This window comes from Dromiciops gliroides, chromosome 2, assembly GCF_019393635.1.
Source record: "Dromiciops gliroides isolate mDroGli1 chromosome 2, mDroGli1.pri, whole genome shotgun sequence".
NCBI lineage: Eukaryota > Metazoa > Chordata > Mammalia > Microbiotheria > Microbiotheriidae > Dromiciops > Dromiciops gliroides.
This window is the reverse complement of record NC_057862.1, coordinates 489,297,771-489,319,955: the sequence shown is the minus strand read 5'-3', so window position 1 is coordinate 489,319,955 and position 22,185 is coordinate 489,297,771. Positions and strand designations below refer to the sequence as shown.

The following is a 22,185-nucleotide window of genomic DNA, read 5'->3' as shown; positions in this document are numbered from 1 at the left end:
GGGGAAACATAATGAACTCAGTTTTGGACATGCTGAGTTTTATATGTCTGGAGGACATCTAGTTCAAAATGTCTAATAGACAGTTGGAAGTACAAAACTGGAAATCGAGAGGAAGGTTAGGACTGAACAAGTAGAGCTAAAAGTCATCTGCAAAGAGACTTGTACAAACTGATACATAGTGAAATAATCAGAAGAAAGAGAAAGATATACACTTCAACTATAATAGTATAAAAAAAATTACCCCTAGGGGCAGCTAGGTGACACAGTGGATAAAGCACCAGCCCTGGATTCAGGAGGACCTGAGTTCAAATCTGGCCTCAGACAAGTAACACTTACTAGCTGTGTGACCCTGGGCAAGTCACTTAACCCCAATTGCCTCACCCAAAAAAAAAAAAAATAATGAAGGGATGATATCTGTAAATCATTTTATTTTTTATCTTTTTGGGGGGGGGGGGCGGAGAACAATTGGGGTTGAGTGGCTTGCTCAAGGTTGCACAGTTGAGGAGTTCTTATGTCTGAAGCCAGATTTGGCCTCAGGGTTCTCTAGGGTCTCAGGTGGGTGCTTTGTCCACTGTGTCACCTAGCTGCCCCATGATGGACATCTTTAAAATAAAATTAAGGAGTGAGAGGATTGCACTGGGGAAAGGGAAAAGTAAAATGGGGTAAAGTATCTCACATAAAAGAAGCAAGAAAAAGCTTATGGGGGGGGGGCAGCTAGATGGCGCAGTGGTTAAAGCACCAGCCCTGGATTTAGGAGTACCTGAGTTCAAATCCGACCTCAGATACTTGACACTTACTAGCTGTGTGACCCTAGGCAAGTCACTTAACCCCCATTGCCTGCAAAACAAAACAACAAACAAAACAAAACAACAAAAAAAAAAAGCTTATGGAGTGGAGGGGAAGATGGAGGAGGAGTGGGGGAGTGAGCAAGCCTTAATATTATCAGAACTGGCTCAAAGAGGGAATAACAGGGGCAGCTAGGTGTTGCAATGGATAAAGCACTAGCCCTGGATTGAGGAGGACCTGAGTTCAAATCCAGCCTCAGACACTTGACACTTACTAGCTGTGTGACCCTGGGCAAGTCACTTAACCCCAATTGCCCACCCCCCAAAAAAAACCTTTTAGGGGCAGCTAGGTGGCACAGTAGATAAAGTGCTAGCCCTGGATTCAAGAGGACCTGAATTGATATCCGGCCTCAGACACTTGACCCTAGCTGTGTGACCCTGGGCAAGTCACTTAACTTTCATTGCCCCACAAAAAAAAAAAAGAGGGAATAATATACACATTCAAGTGGGTATAGTAATATATTTTGCCTTATGGGAAAGTGGGAACAAAGGGGGCTGGGGCCCCTTGACACTTACTAGCTTGTGTGACCCTGGGCAAGTCACTTAACCCTCATTTCCACACATACACACACACACACACCCCCAATATTTAGTGTGTGTGTGTGTGTGTGTGGTTTTTTTGTGAGACAATTGGGGTTAAGTGACTTGCTCAGGGTCATATAGCTAGTATCTGAGCACTCAGGTGCTCCTGACTCCAGGGCTAGTATGCTATCCCACTGTGCCACCTAACTGCCCAAGATGGCATTTCTTTTTTTTAAAATGCATATAGGTAAAATTTCATAATAATGAATTAGTACAGAAGACATTCTATTCCAAGTGATACCTGAACAGGAATCCCCATAACATCATTCATGACAAAGTAGTCATACAAGTTCTACTGAAGACCCCCAGCAATGGGGATAACACTAATTACTGAAGCAGTGCATTCTACTGCAACTCACTTTTAATTTCCAGATGCAGACTAGGAGTGCCATTTCTTTTTTTTTTTTTGTGGGGCAATGAGGGTTAAGTGACTTCTCCCAGGGCCACACAGCTAGTTAAGTGTCAAGTATCTTAGCCGAGTTGAACCCAGGACCTTCTGAATCCAGGACCAGTGCTTTATCCACGCACTACCTAGCTGCCCCAAGGAGTGCCATTTCCTTTTTTTTAAGAGTACTTCACCATTTTTATTTTATATTTATTTTTTGTGAGGCAGTTGGGGTTAAGTGCCTTGCCCTGGTCACACAGTCAGTAAGTGTTAAATGTCCAAGGCCGGATTTGAACTCAGGTCCTCCTGATCCAGGGCCAGTGCTTTATCCACTGTGCCAACTAGCTGCCCTGGGAGTGCCATTTCTAAAACTGTTTTTTTTGTTGTTTTAGAAATTCTTTGTAACCAAATAGGATGGCCTGGGGAAAAAAAAGTGCTTTATAAAAAGTTCTTCCTTTAGACTTTTTGTAGACCTTACTTAAATCAGTTAAGTTCATTATAGATGTTCTTTTTAAAAAGAAAAAAAAGACTAAAGATGAAATTATCACAATTGACACCTTTACACGTGGAAATTTTGTAACCATTTTACTATGTAGTTACTTTTGCTTTATCTTGGTGAAGGCAAAGACGATAATTTGTGTCAAGATTTCTAGTCAATTTCTTTTTACTTACTCTGAATCAGCTGTGACACTGCTTAAAGCACAGTCTAAGATGCCAACTCGATTTCGGGTTCTAGGGTCCCAGCATTCAACTCTACCCTAAACAGAAGAAATAATCATCTATTACAGAATATAGCTTGCCTGAGAAGTAAAAAATGATATCAAATACACTTTAGAGACTGTCATTAACATCACTTCTTCCAAACACACAGAAAAATATCCTTATGATATATAGTAAGCAAGGGTAAAGACTAAATAATAAAAGAGAAAAGTTATTACTTGCCCACAAAGTCATATAAGGGAACAAGGAAAGAAGTGTTATCATTCCAGAAATACTGACAACTAACATGTAAAGTTTTTTTATTTCCTCACACCTTGTGAGGTAGGTAATAAAATTATTATACCCATCTTGCAGGTAAGGAAACAGATGCTCAGAAAGGTTATATTGCTTGCCCATCATCACAAAAGATTCCATAATTATAAGGAAAAAAAAGATTCAAAATTACAAAGAATCCATATTAGTGAAAGCAAACTAAAAAACACCTCTACCTACTGATTACTGATAGTCTAAATTCAAATATTTTACTAATAAAAGCCAGTCTTTTGAATATTTACCAAAACAAAAATTACATTACTTACTGCACAAAGCAGTATCATCTAGAAGCTGTAAAGTTCTGATCTTAAGATCAAGAGACTTGGATCCAAGGCCCTGGTTTCAAATCTTAGCTCTTTTATTTACCATCTGTGAGACCCACAGCAAGTCATACAATTTCTCTGGGGATAGGTAATGAACTCTAAGCTCCATTCCAACTGTAAAGCTATGATTCTAAGATACTTCACTTCTCTAAATATCATTTCCTCATCTGTAAAATGGGAATATGGGAATTCTACAGTAGCTATTCATGGGGTGATTGTGACAAAAAACATTTTTTTATTTTACATTGTTTTTGTTTTTGTTTTTTAGTGAGGCAATTGGGCATTAAGTGACTTGCCCCAGGGTCACACAGCTAGTAAGTGTTAAGTGTCTGAAGCCAGTTTGAACTCAGGTATTCCTGACCCCCAGGGCCTGTGCTCTATCCACTGCACCACCTAACTGCCCCGACAAAAACATTTTTAAAAATCAAATAGAAAGGGAGTAGCTTAGGTAGCACAGTGGGATAAAGCACCAATCCTGGATTCAGAAGGACCTGAGTTCAAATCTGACCTCAGATAATTGACACTTACTAGTTGTGTGACCTGGGCAAGTCCACTTCACCCCCCATTGGCCCTGCTCCCCCCCCCAAAAAAAAATTCAAATAGAAAAATGCAGGCTCCAAATTTTTACAAAATATATGATCTTGGGAAAGAATTTTAAAAGTTCACTTTAATTGTGTCTGAATCACTTTATGAATAATATATTTGCTCTCATAGAATTAAAGAATCTCTAGAACTACCAAGTATCCAACACTATACTTTCTTCATGACAGAAAAGCTTCCATGTTCAGTGCTACACACAAACCCCTCCCTCTAAATAAATGTACATGTGGGAAATTATAATAAATATATAACCAAGGAAATTTCATTTGTCCCATAACGCTGAACAGGGTAGGCATCTGCAAAGGTTCCCTATACATACTGTTAAAACAAAACAAACAAACAAAACAAACCCCCCCCCCCAACTTTGTTAAACACACTTTGGGGGGGGGGCGGGGCAATGAGGGTTAAGTGACTTGCCCAGGGTCACACTGCTAGTAAGAGTCAAGTGTCTGAGGCCACATTTGAACTCAGGTCCTCCTGAATCCAGGGCCGGTACTTTATCCACTGCACCACCTAGCGGCCCTAAACACAATTTTAAAACAAAAACACAATACCAAAATGCTTACCTCTATTGTGCCTGTGGCAAACAAGCCATGCATGGAATTTATGTCACAAACATTGTTCTCTCTACAATAGTAAAGGGAAAAAAAAGATTGTTAACATTAATTATTTTAGCACACAAAGCCCTTAAAAGATCGAACCCCTACAAAAATTCTGTGGGATGAAGTCAGTTTGATGTACTATGCTTATTTACAAATGAGAAAGTGGAATCACAAGAAAGTTCATTGACATGCTAGTGGTTTTCCTTTTTTAAACAAAGAAGTATCAGAACCAATGTCTTCTCATTCCTAAAAAAGCATTTTTTCTTCTAGGCCATACTACCTTTAAGTAAACGAAGACATGAAGTTATCTATGACATGGAAGAGTTCAACATTCCATGAGACACTGTGGGAGACTGAGGAGTATTCCAAGCTAAAGCTATTAGAAAAAACTGTGATGTAGGGAAAAGATAAACTTACAGTCACAAAACCCATATTCAAAGTTCAGCTCTCCTGATTAAATTGGTAAGCCTCTGGAAAAGCTATTTAATTTCTCTAGATTTCATTTTCCTCCTCTGCAAGATGAAGAAGTTATAAAATATGATCTCTAAGGTCCTATGTTTTTAAAAGCTTTAAATCCTATGATCTTATTCTGAAGACAATGAAACAACTGACTTAATCCTTTGCTGAAATTATTATATATACATTGTATAATGCTTCTTTTGTTAATCAAATAATGTATGCTAAAACTAATGTCTTTTAAAGAGGAAAACTATCAAACAGATGATCAAGTCAAGACTGGGCTGAAAGTTCTTACCAGAAAGAAAATAATCATTTACATGTTTTTCATCCCATTTTTACTCTCTTCATTTTAGAATCCTGCTAGAGTAGTTTTTAAGAAGAAAGTACTTATATTCATGTTTGGAAAATTCTTCTTTGCATGAGAAACAAAAGAATAATTCTGTTACTCTCTATCTGTGGGACTTGAATTAAATCACATGGCCTCAAGTCTCAGTTTGGTCATTTATAATGTGAACAGGCTGAAGTAGCTAACCTCTAAAGTTTCTTCCAGCTCTGAATCTATGAGTGACTCTATGAACCAAATTTGGTACCAAAGTCATTAAATTCAAAATTCCTTCAACAAAAAAATCAGGGCCATGCCACCCAAGGTATTGTGGAGAATGCAAAAAGAAAAAAATATTTTCTGATTTTAACTACATTAAACTCCTTTTAAAATTGGAACTTGTAAGAAATAACATATTTTAATTTTTTTTAAATTAGAAAGTCACTTTTTTAAAAACTTCCAATAATATATTCCTTTGAATTAGCATAGTGCACAGAGTCAATAAGACCTGGGATCAAATTTTACCTTTAACTCTTGTTGTTCTATCAGCACATACTCTTGCTTTATGAATATAGGCAAGTTATTTGAACTCTGAGCATCAAGTAATCCTCTAAGACTAAACTATAGATGGGTTGTAATCTGTTCTGGTATTATGAGTTCCCACATCTAAGAAATCACAGGTCCCTTGCTTTATGGACACTAAATTCCAATTGTTTTGTAACTTAAGAAGTTTAACGTTTGGCTCCCCCATCTGTTGAAACAAAGTATTACTCAAATTAGAGAAATACTCACGCAGAGTCTGTTTGTAGAGGATTCAGGTACCTTCCTTGTTCTAAATTTAACCGGTATACTTCTGAGCTAAGGAAAAAAAGCTACAGTTACTCATTTGATACATAATTTTTAAACTAATTGTAAAATGTAATACCCTTTAACCATCATCATGCCTTCATGACATCCCTTTCATCAAAAACTAACCCTAAACTCTAGAGAAGTTAATAACCACTTCCTGTGAATTTGCTTACATATAAAGGATCGTTTATAAAATACACGCAGCACTTTAGTAAACTAAGTTGAAGATCAGTTCCAAAGAGTTTAAGAAAGACCAGCATAATACTATTACCTTATCACACTATGCATCTGGCTGGCTCAACTAGTTTGAATATCATGCCAATTAAAGTCACGGGTTCAATCTCCACTAGCAATCAGCTATTTCATTCTACATAGATCTATGAGCAAAGAGTGCAATCCTAACTCCAATCAGTAATCCTAAAAATCTATCACCTCAGTCACAAAGAAAACCAGAAAAAAAGATGATGGCAGTGGGGCATAGTAAGAGAGCAAATATTTAAGTACTTGAAAATCAAGTTCAAAGAACACAGTTAAGCATTCAGGGTACCCTGATAACTGCTTCTCAAAAGCAAAATAGCACAATCTCTGAAAACTGCTTCTACTGAGTTGTTTTTCTCCTGAAAACTCATTCCCCTATTTCTCAAGAACAAAGCTCATCCTGTAGAATACCCACCTTCAGTACCACTTGGTTTTATTGTGATATATGTAATTAGTCTCCAGTTGTAACAATAAGAAAAATAACCAATTAACTAGCAGATATGTGAATGAATGCTAATTGGGGACAGAAAAGAGGAAGCCCATATAGCAGGTTCAATACCTTGCACCAACGAAGTACAAATCACAGGATGGATAGTGATAAGAAAAATCCCTCCCAAACTTGGGTATTCTGGTTTTGTAATAAAAACCTTGTTGAGAATGAAATTCAATATATCTGTCATTGTGCAGGAAGACAATCTGAAAAATATAATCCAAGAATTCCTCTAGTTAGGCCTCTAGGCAAAATGTAAACCATCAAGCATCTAGCACTGTGCCGTGAACATAGTAATCCCTTAGTAAGTCATGAGTTAAACGTTATCACCCAATGAGAACAGATTCTTAAATTGCTATGCTGTATACCAAGAGTTTCTAAAATCTTTCCATCAATAAATCAACAAGTTTGTATTCAGCACCCACTCTGTGCCAGGCAATGTGCTAGATGCTGAGGATACAAATACAAAAAACTAAAATAATCTCTTCTTTCTAAAAAGCTCACATTCTACCAAAGGAGAGAAGATGTACATGTGTAAGCACATGCAGAATAAATACACATTTCATACAAAGCATTAAACCAGAAATAACTCAAGAGGGACGGTCCTTGGTCATTGAGGGGAAAAGGGTTATGCTGGATGTCGTGTATTGAAGAAGTCAGGTGAAAAGTGAGGGCGGGTGTACCTTCTCCATCCTGGAGGAAAGCCAATGTTTGACGGCATGACAGTGAAAAACAGAGAAAGCCAGTTTGGCTGAAACAGAAACACAAGAAGGAAGAAACCTAGATTGAGGCTAGAATCTTCGTTGGGTCTAGATTGTGAAAGGTTTTCAAAACAAGAGGCAGTTTTAATATCCTAGAGGCAACAGGAAGCCACTGTACTTTCAATGAGATGTTCAGATTTTTGCTTAAGAAAAATCACTCCATCGTCACTGATTATTTGAATCATAACTTCATAGTGGAAAAATACAACTGACGTATCCTCAATTTGGACTACAGTCACTTTATAAAACAGAAAGCTAGGGGGCAGCTAGGTGGCTCAGTGGATAAAGCACCAGCCCTGGATTCAGGAGGACCTGAGTTTAAATCTGGACTCAGACACTTAACACTTACTAGCTGTGTGACCCTGGGAAAGTCACTTAACCCTCACTGCCTTACCAAAAACAAAACAAAAACCCAGAAAGCTAACACTAATGATTAATTTCCAAACTGATTTAGGGACATATTTCAGTAAGCCAGTGGCAATTAGATGACTACAAAGAAATAAACCAAAGCTAACTTAATTGTGTAAACCAAGAAGGCAATACACATCCACTATAAGATACAAAGTCTTTATGAAGTCTATGCAAATTTTTTAACTCAGGTTGCTGATATGATGCAATTATTCCATAAATGGCATTCAACAACAAAAAGAAAATTTTTGTTGCTGTTGTTTTTATTGTTGTTTTTTGCAGGACAATGAGGGTTAAGTGACCTGCCCAGTGTCACACAGCTAGTAGTGTCAAGTGTCTGAGGCTGGATTGAAGCTCAGGTCCTTCTGAATCCAGGGCTGGTGCTCTATCCACTGCGCTACTAGCTGCCCCTCTTTTGGGGTTTTTTTGGTTTGTTTGTTTGTCTGTTTGTTTTAGTTTTTTGGAAAAGAAAATTTTAAGAGTTTGGTCAATATACACAAATGTAACCAATCCATTCATAGTTTACAACCTCTAACAAATTTATAAATATTTCTCATGGAGCAAGATATTTATTTCTATCCTATCACAGACAGAATTTAGTCCAATTAAATTAATGAAGAAAAATTAATCTTGTGTTACAATCATGTACAGATTATTTGTGTCACACACTGATAATCTATATAACAAAAATATCAACTTTCAAAATTACACATAATTTTTAAAGATTATGCATATCATCCACATATGGCTGCCCAAGTAAAGAAAAGGTCACTCAAAACCAGTAGGCTTTTTTTGCAATAATCACTTGAACATCCTTACACAGCTATGGGTTAAGTTTTTAAACTGGACTTGACAGATTGAGTTTAATGGTGCTGAGTATTTTTATCCTTCGTTTCAGAGCTGGTAAGGAGGAGAAAGATGAAGCATGAGGAAATAAAGGTGATAAAATATATCAATAAAAATATTAAACTGAACTAGAAAAGGACATTAATTAGCTAACTGTTTTGTAATCCAAACAATACTATTCTCTGTGCTCAATTAAGTATGAATTTCTCAGGTCCTACAACTTCAATGTAGGAAATGAGCTATTTTTCACAAGTGAATTTCCTCAACAATTAAAGTTTATCCTTTTCATTGCAATGTTTTTTATCTGAGTCACTTAAGTTTGAAATCTTTCAGATGTATTAAAATTTCCAAGATATTAACAAAAATCTAAAAAAAATGAACTTGAAAAGGTTTTGACAGAGACAAGGAAAAATTGTATCTCTACTAACTAAAAAAATCCAACATAAAAAAATGTAGAAGGGGCAGCTAGGTGGTGCAGTGGATAAAGCACCAGCCTTGGATTCAGGAGGACCTGAGCTCAAACACCTGACCCTTAACTGGCTGTGTGACTCCGGGCAAGTCACATAATCCTCACTGCCCCGCAAAAAAAAAAAAAGAAAAGAAAAAATGTAGAAAAATTTCCTAAATAGGGTTATAAAACTTAATAAAATGTTTATTAAAATACAAATGGACTATTGTATAGAATTAAATAAAATTCACGTGGGGAAAATAAAGAGAGGATTATTAATAGGAAGGATGAAAAATAAAAGCTAATAATGGAAGGACTTAACACTATCATATTTCAAAATATCTGTAAAGGGGCAGCTAGGTGGCGCAGTGGGATAGAGCACCGGCCCTGGAGTCAGGAGTACCTGGGTTCAAATCCGGCCTCAGCCACTTAACACTTACTAGCTGTGTGACCCTGGGCAAGTCACTTAACCCCAATTGCCTCACTAAAAAAAATATATATATATTATACTGTAAAGCAATAATTATCAAATCATGTGGTGCTGGGTATAATTTGAAAAAATACAATAAGCAGAAGGCAGACATAGCACTAAGTATATATAAAAGATTAGTGTTTAAAGATCTAAGGTTACAATATTGAGTAATCATTACACAGTAAAAACTGTTAGAAAACTGGATAATGAGCAGAACGAGGACATTGTACATGGTATCATCAACATTAGTGTTAATCAAGTTGTGATAGACTTGACTCTTCTCAGCAATACAGCGGTACAAGATAGTTCTAAAGGATTCATGATGGAAAATGCTCTCCAAATCCAGAAAAAAAAGAACTGTGAAATATGGATGCAGATTGAACTATATTATTTCTTTTGTTTTTGGTGCTGTTGTTTTTCTTTTTTGAAGTTTTTCCTTTTTGCTCTGATTCTTCTTTCACAGCAAGACTAACGCAGAAATATATTTAATGTGATTGTACATATATAACCTATATCAGATTACTTCCTGTCTTGGGGAAAGGGGAGAGAATGGAAGGAGGGAGAAAAATTTGAAACTAGAAATCTTATAAAAACAAATGCTGAAAACTATCTCTACATGTAACTGGAAAATAATAAAATACTTTTATAATTTAAAAAAAAAAAAGGAAAGGCCAGCTAGGTGGCTCAGTAGATAAAGCACCGGCCCTGGATTCAGGAGGACCTGAGTTCAAATCCAACACTTAACACTTACTGGCTGTGTGACCCTGGGCAAGTCACTTAACTCCAACTGCCTCACCAAAAAAAAAGGGGGGGGGACTAGATAATGAAAATGACAAAATGAAAGTATATCCATAAAAAAACTACAAAAATTTCCATTGGGGTTTAATGACCAATAATGGTCCCCAAAACTGATAATGAAGTGCCCTTTCTTGGGCTCAGTACATAAGCAGAGGGCTATGAATGCAATACATTGTATATACATTATCAGACTGTGTCTCAATATCAATCAGTTTTGCTGAATTGTTTTAAACAGGAAATGATTACCATACAAAAAACAAATTGTACCAATAAAACTTTTTAATTTCAAGTGAATAAATTATTTAGCCATCAAAATAATTTGAAAATTGGACCAATGGGAATAATATATTATATCAATTACAGAAGAGAAAATGTCTATCAAACAAGTGAAAGAAATTATTAAAAACAAAACAGTTTTAAAATAAGCTTTTATTTCTTTAGTGCTACAAAAGATTTTGCATAGCATAAAACAACATAACCATAAGAAAACACACTGGGTAAAAAGTCTTCAACTGATACATAATATATAACAAATATGGAATTAAAGGTCAAATATGGTGGATATAAATAACACATAGATAGCATATAACTAACAACTTGTAAGCCAGCAGCTTTATAAAGAGATCATTCAGGAGTCAGAGAAACAGAAGCAATGTCAGACATAAAGTGAAGGGGATAAATGATAGATGATCACACATTTGAAGAAATCCCCTACAGTAAGACCACAGTTCTCAGGATGTTCTGAAGGATATTTGGAATATATTTCCAGATACATCCCAGTAACTATATGTTATCTGAAGCAATGGGAAAACCCAAATGAAAGGGACTCCCTTATTCATAAGGAATTATATTTTAAATTCCATCTAATGCAAGAGCTTCTAGAATATCATAAAGGTAATATGGTCTAAGCCCTTATTTTTTCAGAAGAAGAAACTGAGTCAAGGGAAGCTAAGTAACTTGTTTAGTCACACAGGTGTTGAGTAAGAGAAGTGGGGTTTGTATCCAGGTCCTTTGACTCAAAACTTGGTGTTCTTTCCTCTGTATAATACCACCCAAATATAATCATTTAAAAGTTAATGTTATACGTACCTTTGAATAATCATCAGATAATATGTCAAATGTCACAACTGAAAAACAAGAGGAAAAATATATTCTAACATATTCGTTTGTGAACCCAAATGAAATAATAACAAATACACATATGTAGGTATGTATACAGGATGTCTTAAAAAACAGTGCAGTTTTATGCTTTAACAATTTTAATGACATAGTATTCACAATATATACATAATATTTATATCCTAAATAACGTATATGTAATATAGAAATTTTCATGTGTGTTGGTATATACAAATCTGCATTTTACATATTAAGCATATATAAAATTTGCATTTGCATATATTTATATTTAAATATAATGTGCATTTATATATACATACACACTTGCTTATTAGGGTTATCTGTCTTACCTCAGAACTTATATAACTATAGGAGTCCCCACTTTTTTTTTTTCATAATAAAACCAGAATGAAATTTTCATTTAATGATCTATACATTATACCAAATACAAAAAAAGACAAGTGCTTTATAGACTTCAAAAACCCCTACTACCACCCAACTAGATTCCTACATCTAACAGAATTTAAAAGAATGGCACTCTCAAATGTCAACTGGGCTATCACTTCAATTAAACAGGCAAGTTTACGTCATTTCACTTTCCTTTATTCTTCTGGGTCTTTTTTATTTTTAAAAACAGATGCTCAATAGAAAGGTGAATTTCTTTGTACTTGAAAAAATTACATTTTACACAATCATGGAATACCAAATGAATAGGAACTTTGAAAAAGTATGGGGTCAGCTGCTATTTCCAGCGACAATAATTTTCAATCCTTTTAGGAAAACAGGAAAAAAAAAATCATTAAAATGTGGCTTCAGTTCTTTAGCCATGCCTTCTCTCTCTTCCTCCAACAGGCAGATTTACAGTTTCTGATTTCCACTGAAGGCAGTCAGGAAGGAAAGTAAGTAAGCAAGTAAACAAATATTAAACATTAGTGTCATTACTTCACTCACCATCTGAATCTAAGCATCTTTCAAATTTCAAGGATAACTGATAGGTGTCATAACATCGAACTCGTGGCTTATACGTACCTGTAACACAAAATTAATACAATTTAAAAACCCAACTGCATACATTCCATGGCTAAGAAAGAACAACATAATGACATTGATATATAATCATCAAATGGCAAGACAGGTCAGCTTCCTGTTATCAAAATGCAGACTATTTACACTCTACGTTTATATACTTGTCTTCTGTTGTCCCACAAACCCGTAGGAATCTTTCATCTTTGGTCCATGTGCACCCACGAAAATTCTTGATGCCATCACCCATTTGGTTCCACTTCCTTCTCTCTGCACCACATACAACTTAAACTAGTTTAATTTCTGTCACCACAGTTTTAAATTATCTGTAACACTATGGTATTTTATAAGTGTCAACAATTATGGAGCTGTCAGCACCCTTTTAAATGTTCATGTTTCTAACCTTATTTCCATTTGAAAACGGGGTGGGGGGGGAGAGCATGCAAACATTAATAGAGTACTTGGTTCTACTGTCTGAAATTTTAATATAATCAAGTCTAAAATTCCATGTAAACTAGATTTATAAAATTTAACTTTACAAAGAAAGTTACAATAATATAAATAACAATACCAACTAGCACACATTAACAATCTATTTTCACTTAGAATTAAGACACTGTCAAGAAGCAGATTAAGATAGTGAAGAAAAACAGAACTAGGGTTAGTCTTTAGTTCAGCTATTTCCCAGGCATGTGACCTACGGCAAGTCACTAACCTATTCTGACTCAATTTCCTCACCTGTAAAACAGAGATAAGATTATATTCAAAGAGTATTTATTAAGTACCTGGGACTAAATTCTACTAGGGAAAAAAAAATGTCTGCCCTGTCTACCTAACAGAGTTCTTGTAAGACTTAAGTAATAATGTATGTGAAAACACTTTGTAAATTATAATGTACCCTACAAATGAGAGGTAGAAAAAAGCAGTTAATACTGTACCTAGATGATCACATGCATATAGCAAATATTTAAATATAGCAAAATTTAAGGGCAGAAAAAAGGATGAGAAAATTACTGGTTTCACATTAATTACAGAATACTGCATGTGAAAATCACATAAATCCATAAAAGAATATCTAGTGATACAAATAAATGTTGTGATATTTTTGAAATGTAGATTCTGAATATTACTATAAAATACCTAGCATATAGTACTTAATAAATGTACATCAGCTGATTTCCAAAGTAAATGAAGAAGGAGTGAAATCAAAGATGAGAAAAAAGAATCTCAGAATTCATTGCTATTAACAAAAAGGTGACCAAGAAAGTACCAAGAACTATCAACTCATATGCCTACTTTCCTGTATATTTAAATTTTTTATGAGAATAATCTAAAAATATATCAAGACCATCTTCCATAAGGGAATATTAGAAAGTGATAGTAACCCTTTTTCCCCCCTTTTTCAGAGCAATGGGGGCTAAGTGACTTGCCCAGGCTCACACAGCTAGTGTCAAGCGTCTGAGGCCAAATTTGAACTCGGGCCCTCCTGAATCCAAAGCCAGTGCTTTATCCACCTGCGCCACCTAGCTGCCCCCACATAGTAACCCTTTTAAAAATTATATGCCTACATTTTCAAGTTGAATGGACAAGAATAAGGCATCTGGTCAACCATTTGTAAAAACTTGATCTCTTCACCCAGATTCTTGACTTGCTGGAACTGTTGACCTTTGATCTTTGTCTTCTTTTGGAAATGTACTTGGTGTTCATGTATCAAAGTGAAAGTCTGTGGTATGTATGTAAGATACATGTGTATTTCCAGGTCAAATAAAGCAATAAAAAAAATGTGTTCATGGGTTTTCTACATAATTAAAAGGGAGATAAAAATTTTTTTTCTAGTTACTGTGTGGTGGTTAAAGTACTAGACCCTGAAGTCAGGCTGACCCGGAATCAAAGCAAATCCTCTGACACTTAATAGGTATATGATCAAGGGCAGGTCATTTAAGAGCTTTGAACCTTCATTCCCTTCTCTATAAAGTGGAGATAACAATACTTACCTTGGGGGCAGCTAGGTGGCACAGTGGATAAAGCACTGGCCCTGGATCCAGAAGGATCTGAGTTCAAATCTAGCCTCAGCCACTTGATGCTTACTAGCTGTATGACCCTGGGCAAGTCACTTAACCCCAATTGCCTCACCCAAAAAACAAAACAAAACAAAACAATACTTACCTTCCTTGAGAGGAAGGAACAAAATACCATTTGTTAAAGGGTTTTAAAGATTTTAAAGCATTAAAAAAAAATTGATATTCCATAGCAAACCACATCATTTCCATACAAAATTGACTATTAGTATGTAGACAAAGATCCTACTGTGTTTACTATTTGTAGACTATAAAAATAATTAATAATCATTTGCTATGTGATTATTAGGTGGCAGGTAGGCACTGTGCTAAACACTAGGGAGACAAAGAAAACAATAGTCTCTGCATTTGATTTTGTAAAAGCACAATATTACTTTGGTGTGTCTCTTTCAACAAGGGAAACTGCATGTATATGTTGTTAAGGGCTAAAATTCTAGCTAGTCTGTCTAAAATATCTAATGAGTGGTCGCCAATAAATTATAAGCTTTAGCAAGAGTTAGACTTTTAAGCGTTTATTAAGGAGAATAAGAATTTGATAGAGAGAGAAAGGCCTAGATTCCTATCTATTAAAAGGAGAGCGCATTCCTAGCTCCCCTCTCCGCCAGCGTCCTCAGGAAAGAGAGTGAGACCGAGCGCCAGTCTCTTCCTTCCTCCTCCCACTAGCCCGCATCACTTCCTGACGCCAAAGAAAAGACTCCTGGTCTTGCCCTCAAAGACCTTCGTTTCATGGGTGGAACTCTTCTACAGTAAGTCTCCAGCAGGTGGCGTCATTCCAATCGTTACAATGTCATATAAGATTCCTTGAAAGATATGAGATAATCCAGTTCAAAGATCATCTGATTATTAATAGCAACCCAAAACTGGCAAATGTATGGTTATCAAACTCAATTAAGAAGCATTAAGTGGGGGGCAGCTAGGTGGCGCAGTGGATAAAGCACCAGCCCTGGATTCAGGTGGACCTGAGTTCAAATCTGACCTCAGACACTTGACACTTACTAGCTGTGTGACCCTGGGCAAGTCACTTAACCCCCATTGCCCTGAAAAAAACAAACAAAGAAGCATTAAGTGCCTATCACAAGTCAGGCACTGTGCAGGATCCAGGGGATAAAACAAAACAGGCACTGCTCTCTCTGTGGAACTGACATTCTATCAAGGTGCTCACCATCATCAGGGAAATCCACTTCCAGAGCCTGCCCATCAGTTTATACTGAACAGACACTGCAAATAAATAATGCTTCTAGCCCAGTGTCCACAGCCAACATCAGAGGAAACGGCCCCTATTGAGATGAAACCCGGCAGCTGCTCCTGAGGTGCTAAACCCACCACTACTTAAGACCCAGAAAAGAAACTTGTCACCAGAGTCCTTGGCACTGACAAATGAGTCAACCTCAGAAACTGATAGGATTTTATCTATGGAAATGACATTAAAGAAAAGGCATTATCATTTGCCTTGCAGCTGCAGCCTAAGAACAACATTTTCCACCTGGCCTGTAGCAAAAAAGTTCCAGATGTGCTATTTCCACCATAGTACACAGGTTCTTTGAGAGCAGGGATTGTCTTATCTTTCTACTTGTATTCCCAATTCTTTGCAAAGACAAGTGCTTAAATGCTTCATTCACTCACATTCTTTCATAATAAACTGGGTCAGGGAAGTTAGGAAGCACAGTGGATAGAGCACCAGCCCTGTATTCAGGAGTACCTGAATTCAAATCTGGCCTCAGACACTTGACCCTGGGCAAGTCACTTAACCCCAATTGCCTCACTAAAAAAAAAAACACAACAAAAACAAAACAAAACAACATAATGAACTGGGTCCAGAATTAAATATGAAGAAAGAGGCTTTGGGAAATGGGAGAGTTCTTTTAATTAATCCAAATTTCTCCCTGATACAGAGGTTTATGTTTGCTGGTGGTGATGTATGTCTCTAAGTCACGGAAGACTACAAACTATGAAGAATTTATATCACACTATCCAAATGCCATTAGAGAAACGCATGACAGACAAGTATAGCTTACATAACTTCTAAACAAACCATTGTTATATAGGAGGTGCAAAATGTAGAGGATAAAACCAAAAGAAATGCACAACTGAAAAACGCAAGATGAACCTTTCTTGTCATGTAGCAACAGTGAAAGGTAAATTCAAAAACAGCTGGTATGCTCAGCTAAGTGGCACCGTGGATAGAATCCTGTGCGTGGGGTCAGAAGACCCACCTGAGTACAAATCTGACCTTAGATACTTCCTAGTTGTGTTACCCTGGAGAACCTTGTCTGCCTCAGTTTCATCATTCATAAGCTAGAAAAGGAAATGGCAAACTGCTCCAATATCTTTGCCAAGACCCTAAATAGATCATGGAGAGTCCGACATGAGAGAAACAACTGAACTACAACAAGCTCTTATGACATTATCTTGAAATATTAAGAGAATGTCATGAAAGCCTCTAGCATATGGGATAACTCTCTTCCCACCCCCTTCCTCCACCCCTGCCACCCCCCCACCCCCGCCATGATATACTTAATGGACTGGGGTCACACCACAGGAGCAGGCATGGAGGGGAAACTGGGAATTTGCTGGACACTTCACAGGAAAAGAAAGGGTGACCAAAAGAATTTCAGTTTGAGGTATAGTGGTAATCCCCATCTGAACCCAGCCAACAGAATCATCAAAACCTAAGTGAAACCCCTGCAAAACTCCCTTATCTACTGGTTATAATCTACCAGGACTCTCTAAATTGGGTTCCCAGAGGAAATCTAAATAAAGAGATTACTCTACTTAGGCTACAGTTATCAGAAGGTTCCTATAGAGGCCACTATTTTACCAAGGCTTCCCATTGCTCCTAGAAACATAAACTTATTAACATTCAATAAAATAATTCTTTTTACTATCTTGCCATGGTGCTTGTTATCCTAGAGCACCCAAAACTCAATCTAGGTTCTCCTTAGGCTACAATTAAGATCTGTATTGGTAGGTGGAACATTCCCTTTTTAATTTTATTTGTACAAGTCATTTGCTTAGTGATCCTTTTTTTTCCCCCGGGGCAATGAGGGTTAAGTGACTTGCCCAGGGTCACACATAGTAAGTGTCAAGCATCTGAAGCAGAATTTGAACTCAGGTCTTCCTGAATCCAGGGCTGATGCTTTATCCACTGCACCACTTAGCTACCCCTATGATCTGCACTGTTAAAGGAAATATCCACATCTATGAGATTAGAGCTCCACTGAAATACTGTGATAAACTTTTCTCTTTATAACAAGAATTCTCTTCAATATATGCAAGCTAAATTCCTGAAGGTTGTTGTAAACTATATTCTATATACCAAATTCATTTTCCCACTAGCTTCCATTAGTTATATAATGCTAATATTCATGGTAATAACCTTAAAAAATAGAATATCATTACTTGTGTTTGCAGAAAAAATATTAAATAAAGTTTGGGTCAAAGTGTATTAATAAAGACAGTTGTGCTAAGAGCAATATCCTAAAGATCTGCCCTGCTCAGACTAAGCTGGTTTTTCCTTAAAACATTTTGAAACCATCCTTAAGATTTAGTTAGACCAGGAGACTAAATCACTGGTGTACCTCCACTACCTTTGATATCAAAACTAGAGCATGAGTAGTAGTTGCCTGGCTCCTCCCTCAGACTCCTGACTGGAATACCAACAGCATGATCAATACTGGCAGAGGGAAGCTAAGCTTAGCTGAATCAATGCTGCATCCTTATTGAATATCCTAGCCCTACTACAGCTAAAGTAAACCACCTTTTGGTAGCTGTAAGATGTTCACTGGGTATCTCAACTTGTTCCAATCTTGAACCTGAGATCCCAGACCAGACTAAGTCAGAGCTGTCCTACTATAGAAAAGTACTAGACTTGGGGTCAAGAGGCTCGAGTTCTAGTGTTGGCTCAACTGTTGAATGATGTCAGGTAAATCTCTTGATCTCTCTGGGTCTCAGTTTCCTAAATTATAAAATAAAGGGGTACCCAATGACTTTTATTCCGTCTACTTCTAATATTCTGTTATATAGGTGGATCAACCAATTGGAGCTACTCTCTAAGGCTGTGCATGCAGATCTACCACCAGGAGAAAGGAATGTAGACTGTTCTTATGTGACTCTATTACTTCCCTAAACAAATAAAAAATGGGACCAGAGAGATCTCTGCTCAAGTTGTTGTTTCTACCAAAATTACACAAATGACAAATTAATTTAACATACACTTAATCTGGGGCAGCTAGGTGGCACAGTAGATAGAGCACTGGCCCTGGAATCAGGAGGACCTAAGTTCAAATCCGGCCTCAGACACTTGACACTTACTAGCTGTGTGACTCTGGGCAAGTCACTTAACCCCAATTGCCTCACCAAAAAACAAAACAACCATACACTTAATCCATTCCTCAATTTGCTGCACCCATTCAGTGTATCACAACACTCTGGTCACTATAAAGATGGTATGTTCAGCATATCATTTTTTCTTAGATTTTCACATGATTTGCAAATTTTTTATTAGGAAAGTAAAGAGCAAAAAAAGAAAGTTGTGGGGGCAGCTATATGGCACAGTAGATAAAGCACCAGCCCTGGATTCAGGAGGACCCGAGTTCAAATCCGACCTCAGACACTTGGCACTTACTAGCTGTGTGACCTTGGGCAAGTCACTTAACCTTTAACCTCCATTGCCCCACAAAATTTTTTTTAAAAAAAGAAAAAAAGAAAGTTGTAACAATGCTGACAATGACAGAAGAGCATCAATGTTGTGTGATTGTTGTATTTCAAAAACTTTAATAATTCAAACAATCTTATCCCTCCTTTTCTTAGTAAATGACCTCATGAGATGCTGTGACCAACAACAACAACAAAAAATTAACAACTAGTGACCAACCTCTTGATGACCAACCTCTCTTCACTTAACCTGGCCAGAGTGAGAAAGTAGACTGTTCTTAGCCCCACAATAAGGATTTTTTAGTTTAACAGAACATGGGGGGGCGGCTAGGTGGCGCAGTGGATAAAGCACCAGCCCTGGACTCAGGAGTTCCTGAGTTCAAATCCGGCCTCAGACACTTGACACTTACTAGCTGTGTGACCTTGGGCAAGTCACTTAACCCTAATTGCCCTGCAAAAAAACAAAAAAAAAAAAAAACAGAACATGGGAAAATTTGCAATCCAGTGGCACAGCCTTTAAGAACAAGGGTCACTTCCATAATGAGCATCAGAGGAGGAAATCTGGTGAAGGGGGAAGGAGGGGGAGGAGGGAGAGAGAGAGAGAGAGAGAGAGAGAGAGAGAGAGAGAGAGAGAGAGAGACCCTATGAAATATATTAAAAAACAGCTGGGTCTCAGGAAGAGTGAATGCCTGCATTCAATACAAATACATGATGCATAACATCCCAAGTTCAATGGCATGTCACTAATGGGGGGGGGGGGGGGGGCGGGAAACCAAGAAAATAATGCCATGTCTATACATTTTAGCAAATGTTATGTTTATTGTATTGAGTTATTACATAATATGGGATAGTCCTAACATGAAATACCAATGACATAATAAAAGTAAAACACCTGATAAAAGATTCAGTCTTAAAAATTAGAAGAGACCTTAAATGTCTTCTAGTCCAACCACAACCTGAAATATAATGTATCTATAATTTCCTGGACAAGTAATCACACAGACCCTAAGCAAAGATATTCAGTGATGGAGAACTCATTACCTCTAGAGGTCACCCATTTTATTTTTGGACAACTGTATTGACAATTTTTTTTGCTTATAATTTACTGAAATAAGCTTAAAAGTATAAGCTACAACAACGACTGTATATCACTGCAGTATACCTAAAAGTGACTATTTTCATGACCACATTTTCTATAAATGGATAAAATATCAGAACTTACCAGTTGCTAAAATATACTGTCCATCTTTTGACACTTTAATTGTAGTGCTAACTGTGGGCATTTCAAAATCCTGGATAAGTTCAATTCTCCTCCGAATATCTACAGAGAGACAGAATGAGGGGAAAAAAAATTAATGAACAGAAGCATGAAATTCACCAAGTGCTTATTTGTTCTATAGAAAGAAAAAAAAAAAAGAGGCCCAGCTTCCACATACAAAATGCCCCTATCAAAAGCTACCAGTTTCCAAATCTAGGCTGTCAGTAAGTAATCCCAAATTGTGTCTCAACCTTTAAATAAAGCTGACTATTGTGTTTCTTTTTTATTTTACTTTTTTTGCGGGGGGCAGGGCAATGACGGTTAAGTGACTTGCCCAGGGTCACACAGCTAGTAAATGTCAAGTGTCTGAGGCCAGATTTGAACTCAGGTACTCCTGAATCCAGGACTGGTGCTTTACCACTGCACCATCTAGCTACCCCTTATTGGGTTTCTTTTTTAAACCCTGTATTCTGTATATCTGTACTTTTTAAATTTACCCATCTCAGTGGTGACAAACTCTAAAAAATATCTCTAGAAAGAAAAGTATCTATATTAAAGAATGAAGAGAAAAAGTACAATAAATGTCAACCTACCACCACTAGGTTGAAAGGAATACAAACTTATTAGAATTTTACCAAAATTAACGAAAAAAAAAGCTCTAACTCACTACTGATTGGAGAGATGCAGGTCAAAACAATTCTGGGGCACTACCTCATACCTATTGGATTAGATAATAGGACAGGAGACGAAAATGACAAATGTTGTAGGGAATATGGGGAAAACGAGACATTAATGCACTCTTGGTGAATTTTTAAACTGATTCAAACATTCTATAGAGCAATTTGGAACTATGGCCAAAGGGGCTATAAAACCATGCATACTCTTTGACCCAGCAATACCAGAGATAAAAACCAAAAAGTTGAATTCGAAATTGAGGAGATGCCCATCAACTGGGGAATGGCTAAACAAAATGTGGGATGAGATTACGATATAACACTATTGTGCTATAGGAAATATGGTGCGTATTGTGCTATAGGAAATAACGAGCACGCTTCTGTCAGAAAAACCTGGAAAGACTTACATGAGCTGATACAAAGTGAAATGTACTGTGAACAAAGTAACAGCAATATTGTAAGATGATCAGCTGTGAAAGACTTAGCTATTTTTAGCAATACAATGATCCAAGACAACTCTGAAGGGTTTATGAAAAAACGCAATCCATCTCTAGAAAAAGAACTGATGGTATCTGAATACAGATTGAAGCATAATTTTTTTTAGTTCCTTTTTCTTAATTTTTTTGTCTGTTTTCTTTTACAACCTGACTAATGTGGAAATGTTTTGCATGACTACATATGTGTAACTTATATTGCTTTTGTTTTTAAGAGGGGGTGGGGAGGAGGAAGAGAATTTGGAACACAAAGTTTTAAAAACAGACGTTGGGGCAGCTAGATGGCACAGTGGATAAAGCACCGGCCCTGAATTCAGGAGTACCTGAGTTCAAATGCGGCCTCAGACACTTAACACTTACTAGCTGTGTGACCCTAGGCAAGTCACTTAACCCCAATTGCCTCACC

At 36.9% G+C, this 22,185-nt stretch overlaps 1 protein-coding gene across 1 annotated transcript in view; it reads right to left on the bottom strand.

Moving 5' to 3' along the window:
- Positions 1-22,185, bottom strand: part of NOL10 (nucleolar protein 10) — a 105,062-nt gene that overhangs the window by 77,667 nt on the left and 5,210 nt on the right. Inside the window, 7 exon segments of the mRNA XM_043984843.1 lie at positions 2,485-2,570; positions 4,334-4,394; positions 5,943-6,008; positions 6,817-6,953; positions 11,570-11,607; positions 12,551-12,628; positions 20,576-20,674. Of these exon segments, the coding sequence (XP_043840778.1) occupies positions 2,485-2,570; positions 4,334-4,394; positions 5,943-6,008; positions 6,817-6,953; positions 11,570-11,607; positions 12,551-12,628; positions 20,576-20,674 (565 nt within the window).